At 31.6% G+C, this 16,878-nt stretch overlaps 2 protein-coding genes across 3 annotated transcripts; both read right to left on the bottom strand.

Moving 5' to 3' along the window:
* Nucleotides 1-210: 210 nt before the first annotated feature.
* On the bottom strand, nt 211-4,873 carry LOC115970784. Of its 2 annotated transcripts, none has more exons than XM_031090389.1 (7): nt 4,563-4,873; nt 4,257-4,322; nt 1,379-1,441; nt 1,224-1,271; nt 1,056-1,118; nt 721-783; nt 211-370 (listed from the first exon to the last, which is right to left on the bottom strand). In XM_031090389.1, the coding sequence occupies exons 2-7, from the start codon at nt 4,305-4,307 to the stop codon at nt 362-364; spliced, it is 297 nt and encodes a 98-aa protein (XP_030946249.1). In that variant the 5' UTR covers nt 4,308-4,322; nt 4,563-4,873; the 3' UTR covers nt 211-361. The 2 variants fall into 2 exon arrangements, with proteins under 2 accessions (XP_030946249.1, XP_030946250.1); XM_031090390.1 differs by lacking the exon at nt 4,563-4,873 and adding an exon at nt 4,411-4,511.
* A 1,738-nt stretch (nt 4,874-6,611) lies between these two features.
* LOC115971352 (beta-D-xylosidase 1) lies at nt 6,612-13,630 on the bottom strand. Its single transcript, XM_031091222.1, has 7 exons — nt 13,056-13,630; nt 10,682-10,963; nt 9,616-9,785; nt 9,346-9,443; nt 8,818-9,168; nt 7,867-8,280; nt 6,612-7,617 (listed from the first exon to the last, which is right to left on the bottom strand). Exons 1-7 carry the CDS (start codon nt 13,488-13,490, stop codon nt 7,022-7,024), a joined length of 2,346 nt encoding a protein of 781 aa, XP_030947082.1. The 5' UTR covers nt 13,491-13,630; the 3' UTR covers nt 6,612-7,021.
* Nucleotides 13,631-16,878: the final 3,248 nt, after the last annotated feature.

The raw sequence follows: 16,878 nt of genomic DNA, 5'->3' as shown, positions 1-16,878 counted from the left end.
TCATTTGTTTATTTGTTGAAAATTGTTAAAATATAATTGTGACTAGAAAAACAAGGTTGTAAAAAGCTATATATAAAGTATAAACTAATAAGTTAAAAACAATAACTTATTGAAAAGTATGTGAATAAATTTTTTCTTAAAAAATGATTTTTTTTTTTTTTATAAGATGAAAATAATTATAATGGAAGATTGAACTGAGCACAAAGCATATATTACGACATAGAAAATTTCGCATATAATGAAAACTCTTTTATTAGGATCTAATTATTGACATATCAAGGGTTCAGCCAATTTAATGTATGCCATTTTATGAACAGACAATTTTGTGACATCCCTCAACTTCTTTAAGCCCTGAACGGTTCTACTCTCCCTGCAACATCCACAAACACAAGTAAATTTGTTAATATGTGAAACACCAAATCCATTTTCAGCGATTAGATTTGAGAATTTAAAAATAATTGCTAGTATAAATTGCTTGATACAAGTTTAATTACAACACATGATGATGTGAATCTTGAATATTTTGTTCAAAGATGAACAATTTTGATATTGTAAAACTCAAACCCTCCATAAATTTCATCAATCTAAAAAAGGTTTATCATTTCATATTCCACTCTAGTCCTTTAAACAAGAAAATTGAAATCTAAATCCTTCTTTTTCATTTTTTTTTTTAATCCAAACGAACTAATATAAATATTACATCATGGAAACGAAACTCACCATGTTATCTGGACCAGATGTACAAGCTGGTCTCCTAGGGGGTAGCTGTTGGTGTGGTGTTCTCTGCAAATTGTATAAGACCATAAATCTCATGAGATACTTTTAAGGTATATATAGAAAATGTTTAAATTACTATCAAATTTACTACGAAAGAATTATAAACTGACATATATAGTAATGTATCGTGTTTAAAAATCGGCGCATCAATTTGTACTTTGTACGACACTTATGTAGTAAAATTTGTAATATCCCTAACATAACTTTCAAGTTATGCATTACCGTCAAAAAATGCATAAATGCAAGATTTGCAGGTTATATTATATTCTATTCTATACCTGTAGTTTTGGTCGCAAGGTCTCTACTGCAGCTGTTGATTTTTGATTTACTCCAGCACCTTGCTGTATCACATTAGAATGTAAAAATAAGCAAAGGTACAATACAAATGATCAAATGTCTAGTGTTGTAATGAAACACACTGAACAAGGCTAACTGAGATCAATTACCTTGCATAATGCCCAGTCTGCAGAATCAAAGAATGCACGTTCATGATCCTAAAACCATACAAGAAAATTTATAATTTTGTTTAGTGGTAAATTTTGGTACAAATTAATGTGACATAAAATTGTTTCATTCTGGATATTTGTCTGTGTTGATTTACCTTTGAAATCAATGGCTTTTTCTTTGGCACAAGCTCTCCGTACTTCTTCCCTGTGGATTTTGCCTGTGATAACACACCAAATGAAATTTTTGATGATTAGAGCCTATTTAGGCTTGTTTGTTTGAAAGATTTTATATTATTGCGAATATAAGATTCCTATAAATTTAAACTTCTAACCATTTGAAATCATAGAAATTAAATCTCAAGTGTTCTGTAAGTATTAAAGAAACCAGTTTTATAGTGGATAAGACCTGATAAAAGAAACCATAACTAGTACACAACTTAGAGAGATTTTTGTTTAGTCTTATCTATTATGCCACGTATTGCAATTACCATTATCCACTAAAAACTCACACTTTTAGCATTCTTTTTCATGAGTCAAGCTATTTGAAAAAGAATTGTGCATGCAAATTGTTCATTTTATTCATTTCTTTTAGGCCTGTTTAGATTGGGTCAACTCTATCCTACTCCCTCCCCTGCCTTTCAATCTAAACAGACCTTTAGTTCCATAGACCATACAAGAAAAACAAGGTTTATTAATGGAAGTAAAAAAGGTTGAATGGTTATTAATTCAATTACAAAGTAACGCCATAATAAATTTTTTTATTGATTAATTTTATATACATATAGGAATAGTAAACTAAATGATTGGACTTCTTTATGGATTAGGAGACTTGTCATGTTTGAATAAATGTAAAAAGAATCTTGGATAATTTAATGGTAACACAACCATAATAATGGACCACTTTTCATTACCAAACAAAAGAAGTACTAGTCTATAAATTGCTCCCCACACTATATATACCTCCATGGCAACTCGTCTCCTTAAACCACACATATACAGGGGGCTTGTTCCTAGCCACGTGGTGTAAGGATCAGCCACATGCCAAAGAATTTTCCTTACTTTGAATTGTCCCACTGAGTAAATACATTAGGCTTTTGGCATAAGTAAAGAAAGCTCTGACTTTGAAAAAATTGAACCTAACCTAAGACTCTAATCAAGTACTAAAACTAATTAAATCATTGCATTTTAAATACTACCAATTGTTCTTTGGCCCAAAATGAGGAAGGTCCTATCAGCTGTTAATTTAGGAAGTCGGCAAAAGATAGTTAAAGTCTTGGTCATTCATTTTGATTTTGACTAGTCACGGAATGTGGATAATTCATCATTAAAAGTTGGATTAAACTTTCTTCCTAGTTTTGAGGAATTCAAAAACCAGCAACTAGTTTTGGCAATTTGAACAAAAGTTTATGAGTGACAACATTGGACATGCTCAAGATTTTAGACTCGGAGTTTGGCATTCAACTAACTCCATAGTGATAAAAAGTCAAGTAAATCAAAAAGCAAAGATTGGTTTTTCTTTTCTTCCCTTTTCCTCAAATCAAATACATTAGAAAAAAAAAAAAAAAAACAAGACGACAAAACTCTAAGCACGAAAGAGAGTTGAGCCAAATCAAATACATAGAAGAAAACAAGAAAATAAAACTCTAAGCACGAAAGAGAGTTTAAGCCAAGGGCAACCTTAATAATCAGTCATATAGTGTAATTTAATTTTTTTTTCCCAAAAAAAAAGATAAAATCATTCAGTATACTTTGACTAATAAAAAAACCAACAAAGAATTTTACCTAAGTTTTAGCGTTTTAAATTAGCAGCAGAAGCAGTCACATTAGGGTGGGTGAGGTTACATATGACAACTAACAAGTTACAAAAACAAAATTGGCCACGTTTTGTAACGTTAACGTAAGCTTTTTAAGGGTTATCTTAGAGTCATGTCCAATTTGCAGTGACAAAAGAAAAGTCCACGTGAATAAGTTGACAGCCTAACAACCAGTTCCGATTGGCAAATTGGGTTTTGATAGAGTCTTCAGAGATAGAGATAGAGAGAGGTGTATATACTATATACTATATATATATAATATATATAATATATATTATGTAGCATCCTACATTCTGCCGACAAATCAAAAAGAGTATCCATTATATAAGCAAGCATGTACCACTTTAATGTATAAAACACTAAAACAATACCCATATCATTTCATCATTTTCTTGGGTTCTATTGTTAACCGTTAGATGTGGAGCCCATTTGATATGCCATAACAAAGCAGGCCTCATATCATTTATCCTTCTTAGATTTGACCCCATAAATATCTCAAAATTTTTTTTTCTTTTTCTTTTTAATATTTTTTGGGTTTAAGTTTAAACCCAAAAATAAAAATAAAAGATTCATAACTCTTCTTTCTAGGCCAATTCATATAAACCATCATTGATGTACATAATTAACACACACAGAAATAAATTACGGTAACATTTGAAGTTTTTAACACCCCCTCCTCCCGCGGTAAAAAATAAATAAGTAAATAAAACGTAATGAAATTAATAAATGAAATTGATAAGAGTTGTTATTTTCACTTTTAGGAATGATGATTTTGTAGTACAGTAGTACCCTGCTCCCATGTGGTGGGCTCAATGAAATTAACACAAAATGTGAAATGAAAAGACGACAAAAATTTAGGTATATTTCCTTTCCTTAAGTGCAATATCTTATATTTTTTTTAATTAAATTCAAACACATTCCTTAAAAATAAGACGAGAAAACTTATATAAGATACAATATCTAAAAATAACTTATATGAAATCAATTTAAAAAGGTTATCTTGTGGGTGAATGTGATTAGGAGAGCTAGGATGTGTCATCTACCATTATGAAAGAGGTAGGCTAGTCCTGAAATTAAAGTTTGAGATTGATGGGTGTTAGGTTGCTCAACACCAAGAACAGCAAGAAGTTTTTATGGGTTTGGGCTTATTTTGAACAACACATTCTCTAGTCTTTGTTTTATAAGAAAGTCTATCACAACAAGATTATGAACAGCGTACCTCACGGTCTTGAGAAGCAAAATGTTCTTCACCTCCATTGCAGTCTGCCATCTTTCTCAGTTTCTCCTGTTAAAACAACACACAAGAATTTAGTCATGGAAAAGAGAATAGAAATAGACATTAGGTTCCTACCAATATAATGTAATCAGAAAACCTTAAGATTTAGTGTTTCAAAGAGAAGAGAAAGAGGCCTCTAAGGCAGTGGCTTTCAAAAGTTTGTATACAATTTTGAAAATGGGTAGTGAGGTACACCCAATTATATACAAAAAAGAAAGCAAAAGTAAGAAAAAGAAAAGGAGGCATTACCTTGCAGAAGGAGAAAGGAAGGAGATGCAAAGAGGAAGAGAGACAAAAGTGTGAGACAAATGAAAAGAGAGAGAGAGAGAGAGAGAGGTGTGATGAAAAACGAGGAGGGTTTGAGTGAGAAGGTAAGGTAAAGAATATATGAATGAATGAATGTAGATTGTAGATTGTAGAAGATTGGATATGTGATGGGAGAGGGTAAGAGATAAATCAAAGAGTGAAAGATTATATAGAAAGTTAAGTAAAATTTGGAAATAAAATCTTATCTAATTAGACCCATATATTTATAATGTATATGATGGTGGTGGGTGAGAGTTGAGACTTGAGAATGAGGTTTAAGGGTGGTGGACTACTACTTATTGGGTAGGAGACTAAAATTATCCCCAACAAACCAAAAAATATTAATAATTAATTAAAGCATAAAAACAAATAATTTAAAAACTAAAATTAATTGAAGGAATCCAAAATGTTTGGGTTTATTATGGCTTTGTGCCGTTAGAATATCACCATCGGTTTGGCCATTTAAAACTTAAAACCCAGGCCATACATTTTGTCACGTGCAAAACACCGTCTCTTACCGACACCTCCCATTCATACAATTAAAAATATATTTGAATTATATTTTTGGGAATAGTAAAACATTAATTTGTAAGTGAAAAATGCTAAACATGCTACAAATTTTTCTACATAATCTTTACCAGTTGATCTAACAATGAACATAATTGGTGAATTTTAAAAAAATAATAAATAAATGTCTATTTATTTTCTTTGATTGATGACACACCAATTAGATTATGCAGTAAAATTTGTGGTATCCTTAATATTAATCTTTTATAATTTGTGATACATTAATTTGTAAAGGTTAAGTTGTAAAATTTATAATGTTTCTAACATCATTCAATTTGTAATATCTCTAACGTCACGCATTTGATATTCCCCCCACCCTCACACAAACATGTGTGTTTTTGTCAAAAAGAGACTTTTTTTTTATAATTTTTTTTTGGGTAATTAGTTAATTACTATTATGATAATATTATATGTAATAGTGGTGGTATCCATTTGGCTGAAGAATTAATTTTAATAAAGGGTCTTGATCCCATGAGGGTGAGATAAGTAGATAACCTCAAAAACTCACCCTTAACTTGAATTGTAGGTTGCAAACTCAACTACATAAACTGAAATCATTAGTAATTGTCGGTCACTTGTTCGTTTTTGGCCTTAAACACGCCAGCCATCAAAAAATATTTTTTTTAAAAGATGGTTGAAAGTCTAGTAATCAAAAGTATACTCAATTATTAGAATATATATATATATATAGAATTTTAAATCCTTAAAAAAAATTGTCCAGAAAAATTATAGTATATATGTTTACAACTTAACAACCTATGATATTGATTGTATTTTAATGTTATTTATTACATCTAACCGTCTAGAGAAATGTATATTTATTCATTTATTAATTTATTGTGATAGATAAGTCAAAACCATCAAAACCGATGGTGTATGAACTTGTGGAAAATCAAACGTTTCAAAAATGCCACTTAATTAGAATATTGTCAAGTCAATGTCTTTTAATATTTAGATATTTGCCTGAATTCAGATTCAACTCTAATAAAGTTATGAGTTGTTTTTATGATTTCTACCCAAAAAAAAAAGAGAGTTGTTTTTATGATATGGCAGATTCTTTGTTGGATTGGATGATATGGCAGATTTCGATTGGTCAAATTGCAAGAATTGGATATTAAAAGATTGCAGGAGATTGGGTCCCCACTATCTATTATTGTGAAACGCTGGTTTGTTTGTTTATTTATTTATTTATTTTTATTTTTTTGTAAAGATGCAAAGCTGGTTTTTGACGTTGGATAAGTTTTTTTTAAAGCCTTTCAATTGCAATTTGTTTAACCATTAAGATTTTATCTTAGATTTGATAGTGTATAGAATGTTATATAATTTTTTTTAAATAGCTATTTATCGTTAAAAACTTTAACAAATTAAATTATTAGAGAGTCAAATAAGATCTCAATTCAATTCATTACAGTTTGAAAATCTAAATTCCAATCAATAATTTTAATATTCAAAGATTTCAAATACTTTGGTTTACATGTAATAATGATACAAATGAGGAATCACAAGGTCAATACATCTGTTCCAAAAATCCCTTGAACAGAAAGAAATACAAATCCAAACTGTGAAAATGTTTCCATCTTTGTCTTTCTTTTTTTCTTTTTACACTTGGAATGGATTGAGGCTTGACTTTTATAATAGAACAATTACAATTACAATTACAATTCCAAATACTATTCTGTTCTCTCTCATTCTATTTATAATCTTGCAATATTATGTCCACTTTTGGACCAATATTGTTTTTTCTTTTCCTTATGGTTTAATGGGAAAGGAATTAGAGGAACAAATATATATAGGGTCATCGAGCATTGATGTGATCACCATACTATGATGACTTTTTAGACTTGATTTGTTGTTGATAATTGGACTGAGATTGAATGTTTTTGGTCTCCAATTTGAAGTTTATGATTACCCATTGGAATTCTTCGAGTTCCAAAATTGTCAACCACACTGAGATGCTTGCACACTTGAATACCAAACCACACCCTTTGCTTAGACCCAGCTGGTACATGGACTTTTTGAAAGCCCACTAATTGCTTGTTCGTGGACCATGTACCAGAGGGTGGGGTTGAAAACACAAGTAGACTATGAGTCCCATGCATAGTTCCAGTATTTTCTACATCAATGTGAAAACCAAGTGTGAGTTTCTTGCAATTGGTGTGCCTGGCCTTGATCCCATTGCTTAAAATGGTTGAGTTTATTGGGACATTGAATTTGGTGAGGGTTACTGAAACTTCTTTTGGAGCTTGGACTAATTTGTGGTTGAATGAGGTGTAGCTCAAACCTTGCCCAAAAGAAAACACTGTTGGGCCCTTGTAGAATCTGTAGGTTCTTCCAGGATAGCCATTTGATTGGTCTGCTCTCAATGCCATGTTTGTCATTGCCACCTTTTGTACATAGCCCTGTGGGTACCATGTCATAGGCAGCTTTCCTCCTAAAGAACAAAACATAATGAGAGCATCATTATTAGCCTTTTGTGATCACAATAAGTTTGGTAAGTCTAACAATAATGGTGTTAATATGTGGGTTCAATATGAAAATGATGTTATTCCAATCAAAACACTTTTATATATGATTGGAATAACAATACTTTTATATGGTTCATTATTGACATAACTTTTATTACGCATCAATCATAACAGAACGTGTCAAACAGTTGTGAAAACAATAATATCTTCCCTACCTGGATTTGTTGTACCAAACAAAACATCAGCAATGGCAGTTCCTCCAGCCTGACCAGGATAGCCAGCCCATATTATGGCACTGATTCTTGGATCCTTCTTAGCAAAGGACACATCAATAGGGCCACCACTCATTAACACCAACACAGTGGGTCCTTTAGAGGCCTTGGCAACCCTTGCAACAAGCTCTTGTTGGTGTCCTGGTAAGAGTAGCCCTACCCTGTCTAAGGCTTCTGCCTCTATGCTTTGGTCAAGTCCCATTACCAAAACAGTTGCATCGGCTCTCCTGGCTGCAGCCTCTGCGGCTCCAAATAGTTGGTTCCCATTGCAGGCAACCCCTGCGCACCCAGCTTGGTGAATGGTCTTAGCATATCTCCCTATGCCTTGTAATGGTGTTGTGTAGCCACATGGAATACCTACAACAAATATGCATCAATTCATTGTTCTTGTTATTCTTATTGACGAAAATTGTAAATTAAACCTTTTTCACTTTAACTTGTTTACAATCTAATACTTGAGTTTCATTTCAATTTCTTAACTTTAATATATTTTCAATTTAGTGTTTTTTTTTTTTTTTTTTATAGAGAATTTCAACCTATGGCGTTTGTTCTTGATGGTAACTTTTTATCATTAAACCAAGACACCAATCAGTTTTTTGTGTAGGCAAAGATTGAACCTCAGATCTCTTATTCAACAATTAGAGATTTTACCAATTGAGCTAATTAAAACTCATTTTTCAATTTAGCCATAATAGATCCTAATTAATTCAATTTGATAAAGTTTCTAGTTATCAAATAAATTAATGTCCTATATGGTCGAATCTTGCTTCCACCGAAATGAAATTCATTGGTATTTCAACATGATGACAAAAAAATAGTATTAATGAAGTAGATACCATAAATTTTAAAGAAACTATTGTATTTATCACCCAAAATAAAAACTATAAGACTTACCGGCATAATTTCCGATCATTGTAACTGTAGCATCAGAATTGGGCCCAATGACTGCTACAGTCCGGTGGCGCCTGATGGACAATGGCAGCGAAGACTTGCGATTTTTAAGCAAAACAATGCCCTGTCGAGCAGCCTCAAGGGCTAACTCTTGGTGGGCTGGGGTGCATACATCTCTTGGGCCCAGATGGCCATAAGGCTGTGCTGATGGCTCACCATCAAACATGCCCAGCCTCATTTGGACTGTAATTGTGTTTGCTAATGCATTGTTCACATCAAACTCTTTAAGCAAGCCTTTACTTATGGCCCCTTGTGTGTGCACTGCCAAGAATGGTCCACAGTCCAAATCCAACCCTGTAACATTTACATAAAAAAGGTCCTTTTGTTAAATTATATCTATAGTTTCACGGGTTTTAAATCGAACCCTAAACTCTCTAAATCAAATCAATTTAAACCATGAACTTTTTGGATTTATTTGAGGGTTTAATTTGAGGGTTTTGTATGATTAAGATATGACACTAAGATTCTAACCTGCTTTGATAGTTTCTGCAGCTGCTTCTTCAGGTGTTCTCGTGTAGTGTTGGTTGTCAAATAGAACCCCTACAGAGTCACAATCCGAGACAATGTACCTAATTGGGCCGAACCAAAAAAGAATCAATTATTGAAAAGAACTATCCATTTATAGATTTTCTCTACATATGAGAAGGGTGTTGTAACTTGTATATGTCAAATGCATTAAATAATTATCGTAGATTCTTTAAATTGCTGCGGTTAATATCCACCGTGATGGCCAGTGCTTACCCACTTAAACGCCATGATCCACGAATGGTATTTTTAAGTAGATTAGAATCAGCACAAGTGGGCTTTCCATTGACTTGATTGTATGAGCACATAACACTTGCAACCCTCCCTTGCAACACACAGGATTTGAATGGCACATTGTAGGTGTCTGCCAAGTCCTGCGGACTGACCTACACACATCAAAATGAACTAATTTCAAAGGCTGCCACACACATTTAGGTTAACCTTATTCTATATCCTAATTGGATTTGAACTGTTTAACCATATGATATGCCACTGTACCAGCTAAACTACTGTGACACATTTTGGACAGCTAAAGAAAACGACTTGCTATTATTGGACCACAACTTATTATTGCCATTGAATGCTCCTTGCTAGCTGTTGTTGATGTGATGTCTAAACTCCCTGATTATCTGGCTAAACTACGGTTTTTATTGCTGTATGTTCCGTGTAAGAAAATGTAGGTGTGATTCCAAATTCTAACACAATTATAGATATTTCTAGCTTATATATACTGTCTCCTTTTAACTACAAACCCAAAATCAATTGTTTTAGGTTCAAATGTTACATCCTCTTATAGAGAGTGAGGTCTTGCGTTTAAAACCTACTAAGTATGTGTTAACTAAAAAGCAAAAATGATTAAATTGTATATTAGGTAATCAATATTTGACCTTTATTTCAAAATTGTATACTTTAAAAACTTTCGAAAATGTTTATATTGTCATCTAATAAATAGAAAAATGTTAACATAACAAATGAAATTTATAAAATTGAGATCGCTTTGACAATGTGGAGCTCATGACACAAAATTTTGTTTGTCATATCAACAGTTTCTATTCATTAGATAATTATAAGATTGTTTGAAATAATTTTAAAAATATAGAAATTAAAAAAAAAAAAAAAAAAAAAGAAGATGATTTTGAAATAATATAAAATGTTATTTTGACTAGAATACTTCGTTCATTTTGAATTACAGATAATTGATTTTAACATTTTAACTAGAATACTCTGTCAGTCCAATGATAAAATTGCAATGTGCATTTTAGGGTAGTTGAAATTAGCTTACTTTTGCATTGAAATGAAACCGATCGACCCCATTCCAATTATCAAGATCGTAGGCCGTGTAATGTTTGCAACATGCAGCAACCTTAAGCCTGTTTCCTTTTGCATAACCTTGAAGTCCCTTGACATATCTGGCAGCATATTTTCCGACTACAATTGGGTCTTCACCGGGAGTCTCTTGCCCCCGACCCCATCGAGGGTCTCTTAATATGTTCACATTTGGGCTCCAATATGTCAAACCAGCTGTTCCTTCATTGTACATTGCTCTAGCTTCATCAGACACTACCTGCACAGCAACTATGTTATCAATGTATATAATTGAACGTCTAATTAGTGTGTTTAATTGAGCATCTAAAAAGCCTTCATCATACTCAAAGTCAAAGTACTAGCCTAGTGAGCTAGCATAATAGGATTCTATCACTCATAATTCGTACAACCTCTCATAAACAACTACAAGCTTTAATTTTCCTTGGTCCCAAACAACCTTTCACTCTAACTTTTGTTCCCAATTAACTTTCAAAAGAAAAGAAGAATTACAGTGACTGAAAATATTAAATGCCCGAGGCCCTGAAGTATATTTCTTATTTTAACCATAATAGATATGGTACCAACAAATTTACATAATATACTTTCATTTTTCAACCTTGTTACCCCTTAACTTTTTGTTTTCACCTACTGCTAATAGGTATTTCCCGAATTGGACATATTTAGCAGTAGCATGTCTTTTACAGTAATGAATGCTATTTTTCACCACAAAGTAATTTCATTAAACTTGTACCTTTTTTTTTTTTTTTTCAACATTTGTACCCATAACTTTTTGTTTTCACCTTCAATTTGAGAAAAATATCTCCTGTATCAAACATATACCACATACCTCTAATATAATTTGTGAATGCATAAAGTAATTATCACTACTAGTTCAACTTAGACAAGGACATCAAACGGTCCTATGAGGTTATAATTTCATGAGTTATGAGTATATAAAGTAGGTTACAGTTTTCATATAAACCAATCCGTGATCTCACTAACTAGGGAGGTCCCAGCTCCACTGTAATGTCACTTTGACTACCATGTTCAGCAATTCAATTCATCAGCTATTGATTACACATACATTATTGTTGTTATTATTATTGGTCGAAGCTGTAATAATTAGCTAGAATGCTTTTTTTAAAAGAACAGTGAACCTTGTACAATTGCCTTAGAAAAAAAAAAACGAAAAGGGACACCTGTTGAATAATATATTAGTTTCAGTTACTACTTGTTGACAATATCAAAGATGACTTTACAATGAAAACCAAGGAAGACAACAACCATCATTAAATTTGTAAATCTTGTTATTAGTTGTTAATGTCATTGATGGCTAATATATGTGTCATTTTTGAAAGCAAATCATGAAACTTACAGCTACTTGCATGCACAATTGAAAAGCTATGGAACAGAAAACCAGGCAACTTGGTAGGTAGAAGTGTCTTTTTCATGTGTGTTTTCAATTCGTTTTTTTTTTTTTTTCCCTGATTGAAACATAAACTTGTTTTATTTATTTTCAAATGTGGACAATTATCCTTTTCTCTTATAAATATATTTTATGGTTCTCCAATTATCAAGCAAATAAAATATATTATTCAGCATACTTTACATGATTTTTTTATCTTTGTCTCACATGTGACTGTAACTAAGGTTCAAAAGTGCGGACCATATGCTGCCTCTACCATCATTTATATATATATATATATATATATACATATATATATATATATATATGTTTCTCAAAATATATATATTTATATTTAATATCTTTTGATGGGTCTAATCCATTCAAAGTAGTGCCTTATTTTTTAAATTTTTGGATAAATGATAAAATAGTACCAAAAACGAAACTCACTGCCCAAAAAACAGAAGTACTTTTTGTTTTCTTTTATCATAAAAAAAACAAAAAAAAAAAAAACAAAATTATGGTAGCCAATTAAATGGAGGTTTTTCTTGTTTTCCTTTTCCCTTTTATAACTTGAGAATAACCTATTCATAATGGTTCATAAGATTATAACAATGCATGTTAGAGGTTAATGACCTCAAACATCTAGAGGTACACACATCTCTTTCATATTATCATTGACATAATTTTTTCACTCAAATTATAATTTATCATTTCTCAGAAGATATTTCATACACATGTTTTATGCTACACTTCTATCCCACATAAAAATAGGTATTATATCCGGATTTACATATGGGATTCTTTTTCATGTGGGAAGAATGTGTATCAATAATTTTACTTGTATCTTTATGTTTTTTTTTACATAAAAAACACACACATACAACATACAAGGGAGAAGGAACGAGGTTCACATAATAGAATAAGATGATAGAAAAATCCTTACCGCTCCAATTGCCTCCCAAAGCGACTCATTGAAAGAAGCAGCGGTTGTGATGACTTGAGGGAAACTAGTGGCACCAGGAAAGGCCCCACCAAACTTAACACCAGGACCCACATTGGAGACACCATGAAGAGCCTCAGACCACCACTCGTAGCCTTGAATGCCAAGCCTAGGCACAGCCGCAGCATTATTCACAAGCAGCCTTATCTTCTCTTGCAATGTCAACCGTGCGATCAAGTCCTTCACTCTCACTTGTATTGGCAACGTTGCTCTGCAGAACCTGAGGTTTCTCGTCAGCCCATTTTTGGGGTCACATGCGAACGGTGAACGAGCTTCAATGACACCAAATGAAACGCATAATATTGATATGAAGACAATGAGGAGAGAAAAGGGTGTTTTGTGATAATGGGGCTTATTGGTTTTTTTGTTATAAGCCATATGGGAATTCTAGAGAGATGGTGGGCTTGGTTTGTGAGAGTCATTCATCGGTGTTTGTATATATAGGAAAGGGTTGCGCTTAGAGTGTGGTAACGAAAGTTTCATGATTGGCTTTCCACGTAGGTAATTGTTATAAGGAATTATCAAGATGGAAGGAGTATGAGTGGTTGAGTCGTATTTATCAGTGAGTGAGTACTACACGCATCTAGTTAACAACAATAAGGAAGTCACTTAGACTAGTAAACAAGTACACATTGGCCATAACCTTTAGCAAAAAACAGCAATGCTAGGACAATTATTTTTCACAATATTTCTCATAATTTGTTAAACTTAACATCGTTTTTATGAGTTTTGTTCACGCGTTAAAAGTTGTGAAAAAATTTTGTGTTGTTAGAATTATTATTATTGTAAAGGAAAGATTTAGATTGGCCAAAAAGTATTAAAAGATTTTAGAATGTGGGTCACGGGCGAGAGAATCTCATTTCTTTCTTTGTAAATGATAGGGTGCATGCCACAATATTCATGTTAGCCGCACTCTTTTTTTTGAAGCCATGTTAGCCGCACTCTTGAAAGACTTCTAAAGTTGCTTTTTTCTTACACTATTATAATTATTATAATAGTATAAGGTTTCGCTTAATGTTGAAGTTAGAATAAAAAAAAATGATGAGAATTAAATTTGCTAACTAAAATGTACACAACAACCAGGCTTTAATTAGAGAAAATGAAAGTCCTTGGTGTTTTAGCTGACCAATTCAACAGGTATATAGGTGTTAATTAAAGATCCTTAAAATTTTGTTTGTATTCCAAAATAAAAGGTAATCCTGAATTTTAGTATTGTATTGAACCCTAATTTTTGTTGAAAGGATCAACTGTAAGTTTGTACTAATCGTCAATTGTGGCTGATTATTGTAACAGGGAGTTGGTAACAAAAATACTACAAACTAGGATCAGGCATTGTTTCAGGGAAGTTAATAATAGTACAGAAACATTATAGCACAGAGAGAATCTAATTTGAAACTTGACTTTGTTATTTTCTTAAGTCCTTTCGCTAAAGTATTAATGTCTTTGACCAATCTTCTTAATTCGCGTTCAAATCTCTTATCTCTTACTTTTTGTTGTTTTGTTGTAATAACAACAACAACGCATCGATTAAAATTTTAAATGATATATACAACTTATATATCATTAGAAAAAAAAAATCTTAATTGTAAAATTGATTCTCTCCAATACAAACAAAGAAGAAAAACAAAACAGAGGGAAAAATCCTAATTTTATATATGAGTTGGGTAAATTTTGGGGGGTAAAAAGAAAACTGAAAATAAGGTCAAAATTTGGATGGTCTATGAAACCTCTTTGTCAAAATGCAGTCATTGATAATTACTATATATCCTATAGAAAACCGAGTTTGGTCTCACTTTGTTTCACCAGGGCCAGAAAAACTTTCGACCTCGTGATATTAATTGACTGACTGACCACACGTACACAAAAGATAATCTCGTGACCATTACATCAACATGCTCTACCAGTCCCACAGATCATGAAACATAAACATTTGTCTTCTTGCTTACTTTTTTATTTTTGTCTTGTGAGCTTTGGTTGGGCCTTTAAACCAAAATAAAAAGTACCTAATATTAATTTTATGCTAGTTTTATATGCAAGCTTTTTTTTTTTTATTTAATTTAATGAAGTTTTATATGCAGGCTTTGTGTAACCTATAGATAGGCTTATATTTTATATATATATGATTCTATTTAGTTGTTTTTTTTTTTCTGAGAATCGATTCTATTCGGTTGTTTTTTTTTGAGAATCGATTCTATTCGGTTGTTGATAGAATAGATACATTGTAATATTGTATAATATAGCATTAATCTAGAAATATTTGATTAGATGGGATCTCATTAATTATTATTTTAGATTTACTATGTCCACAATATTTTTACAATATTTTTATAATAAATTATAAATAATTATTTATTATTTATTCTAATTTAAATTTACCACTAAAATTATTTTTTTACTCTACTAATAATAATATGTAACAACTTACTACTAAAATTTAATATAAAATTATTGCAAAAATATTATAAACATAACGTAACGTTTTTCATTATTATATAGTTCGTCCTGTCCTCAAAATAGAAATAAAGAAAGCCATCCATGTTTTTCTCAAAAAAAAAAAAGAAAGCCATCCATGATGTCCCTTCCACCCCAAAACAAATTAATAAAGTTTCCATTGTCCATGGGATTCGTCCCCATGTCCCAAGTATGAAAAGACTCACAACTCACAAGGCAAAGAGTCAAAGACTGCCTCACATGCTTACCACGACTCCTGTTTAGCCACGTTTGTACTATCATTTGGATCAATTTTTTCAATTTATGTCATTTCTCAAATTATTATATTTCTTTTTATTTCTCCAGCTTTTTTTTTTTTTTGTTAGGTAAATGCGGGTGTGGGGGTTCGAACCCTCGAGTAATCGGTCTCTGTACAGTCTAGGTACCAACTTGCCTACATGGGGCAGTGGTATTTCTCAAGCATATTTGATATTTCCCACGAGATTGAAAATATATAATCTACCTAGTTTTTTAGTTTACTTTTTTTCTTTTAATCCAATTGTTTTAAATTCATGTAAATATCTTGAAAACGCTAAGAAATGCCAACTAGGGGTCATTTGATAACATTATTCTAGTAACGTTGTTTATATTTTTTGAAAATACATATAGGTGAAAAAGTGTGTAAAAATACGTATAATATTATTTAAAAACTGAAAAGTGTTGATTAAACTAACATACCAAACAGTTCTCTATCTCTTTACCTATGGTTTCCTTAGTTGATTTAATGGGACCAATCGGATATATAAATGAACTAGTGATGTATAAATTAGATTAATGAGATATATTAATTATACGATTTTTTTTTTTTTTTTTGAGAATGAATATTAATTATACAATTGAAATGTATCATTCAAATTAAGGCGGTGCATTATGGAATATGGACAGAAACCTTCGGTGTCAATTGTTGAGATCTAACCACCAAGATAATATAAAGAATGAAATATCTTATTTAGACTCCAAACAACCAAGGCAGCGATTTAATCAAATTAATTAATTAATCAAATCACATATTTTCCAACAAGATAATTTAACACATTAATTGCACCACCGTAACTAATCACCAAACAAAGCAATAAAATGTATAGATATTTTGGTGACAAATTAGAAAACAAAATAAATAAATGAAACCCCCTTTAATGAAAACAACCACTTTGGAGATCCAATCTTGTATAAAATTCACTATAAGAAAACAATTGCAAATAGTCTACTTACAAAATCTTTATATATAGAGCTAAACTTTCGTTTGCCTTCCCATCTCAATGACTCTAGAATATCT

The sequence above is a fragment of the Quercus lobata genome, chromosome 12 (genome assembly GCF_001633185.2).
Source record: "Quercus lobata isolate SW786 chromosome 12, ValleyOak3.0 Primary Assembly, whole genome shotgun sequence".
Lineage (NCBI taxonomy): Eukaryota > Viridiplantae > Streptophyta > Magnoliopsida > Fagales > Fagaceae > Quercus > Quercus lobata.
Note: the sequence above shows the minus strand (reverse complement) of the source record. Positions and strands in the feature narration are given on the sequence as shown.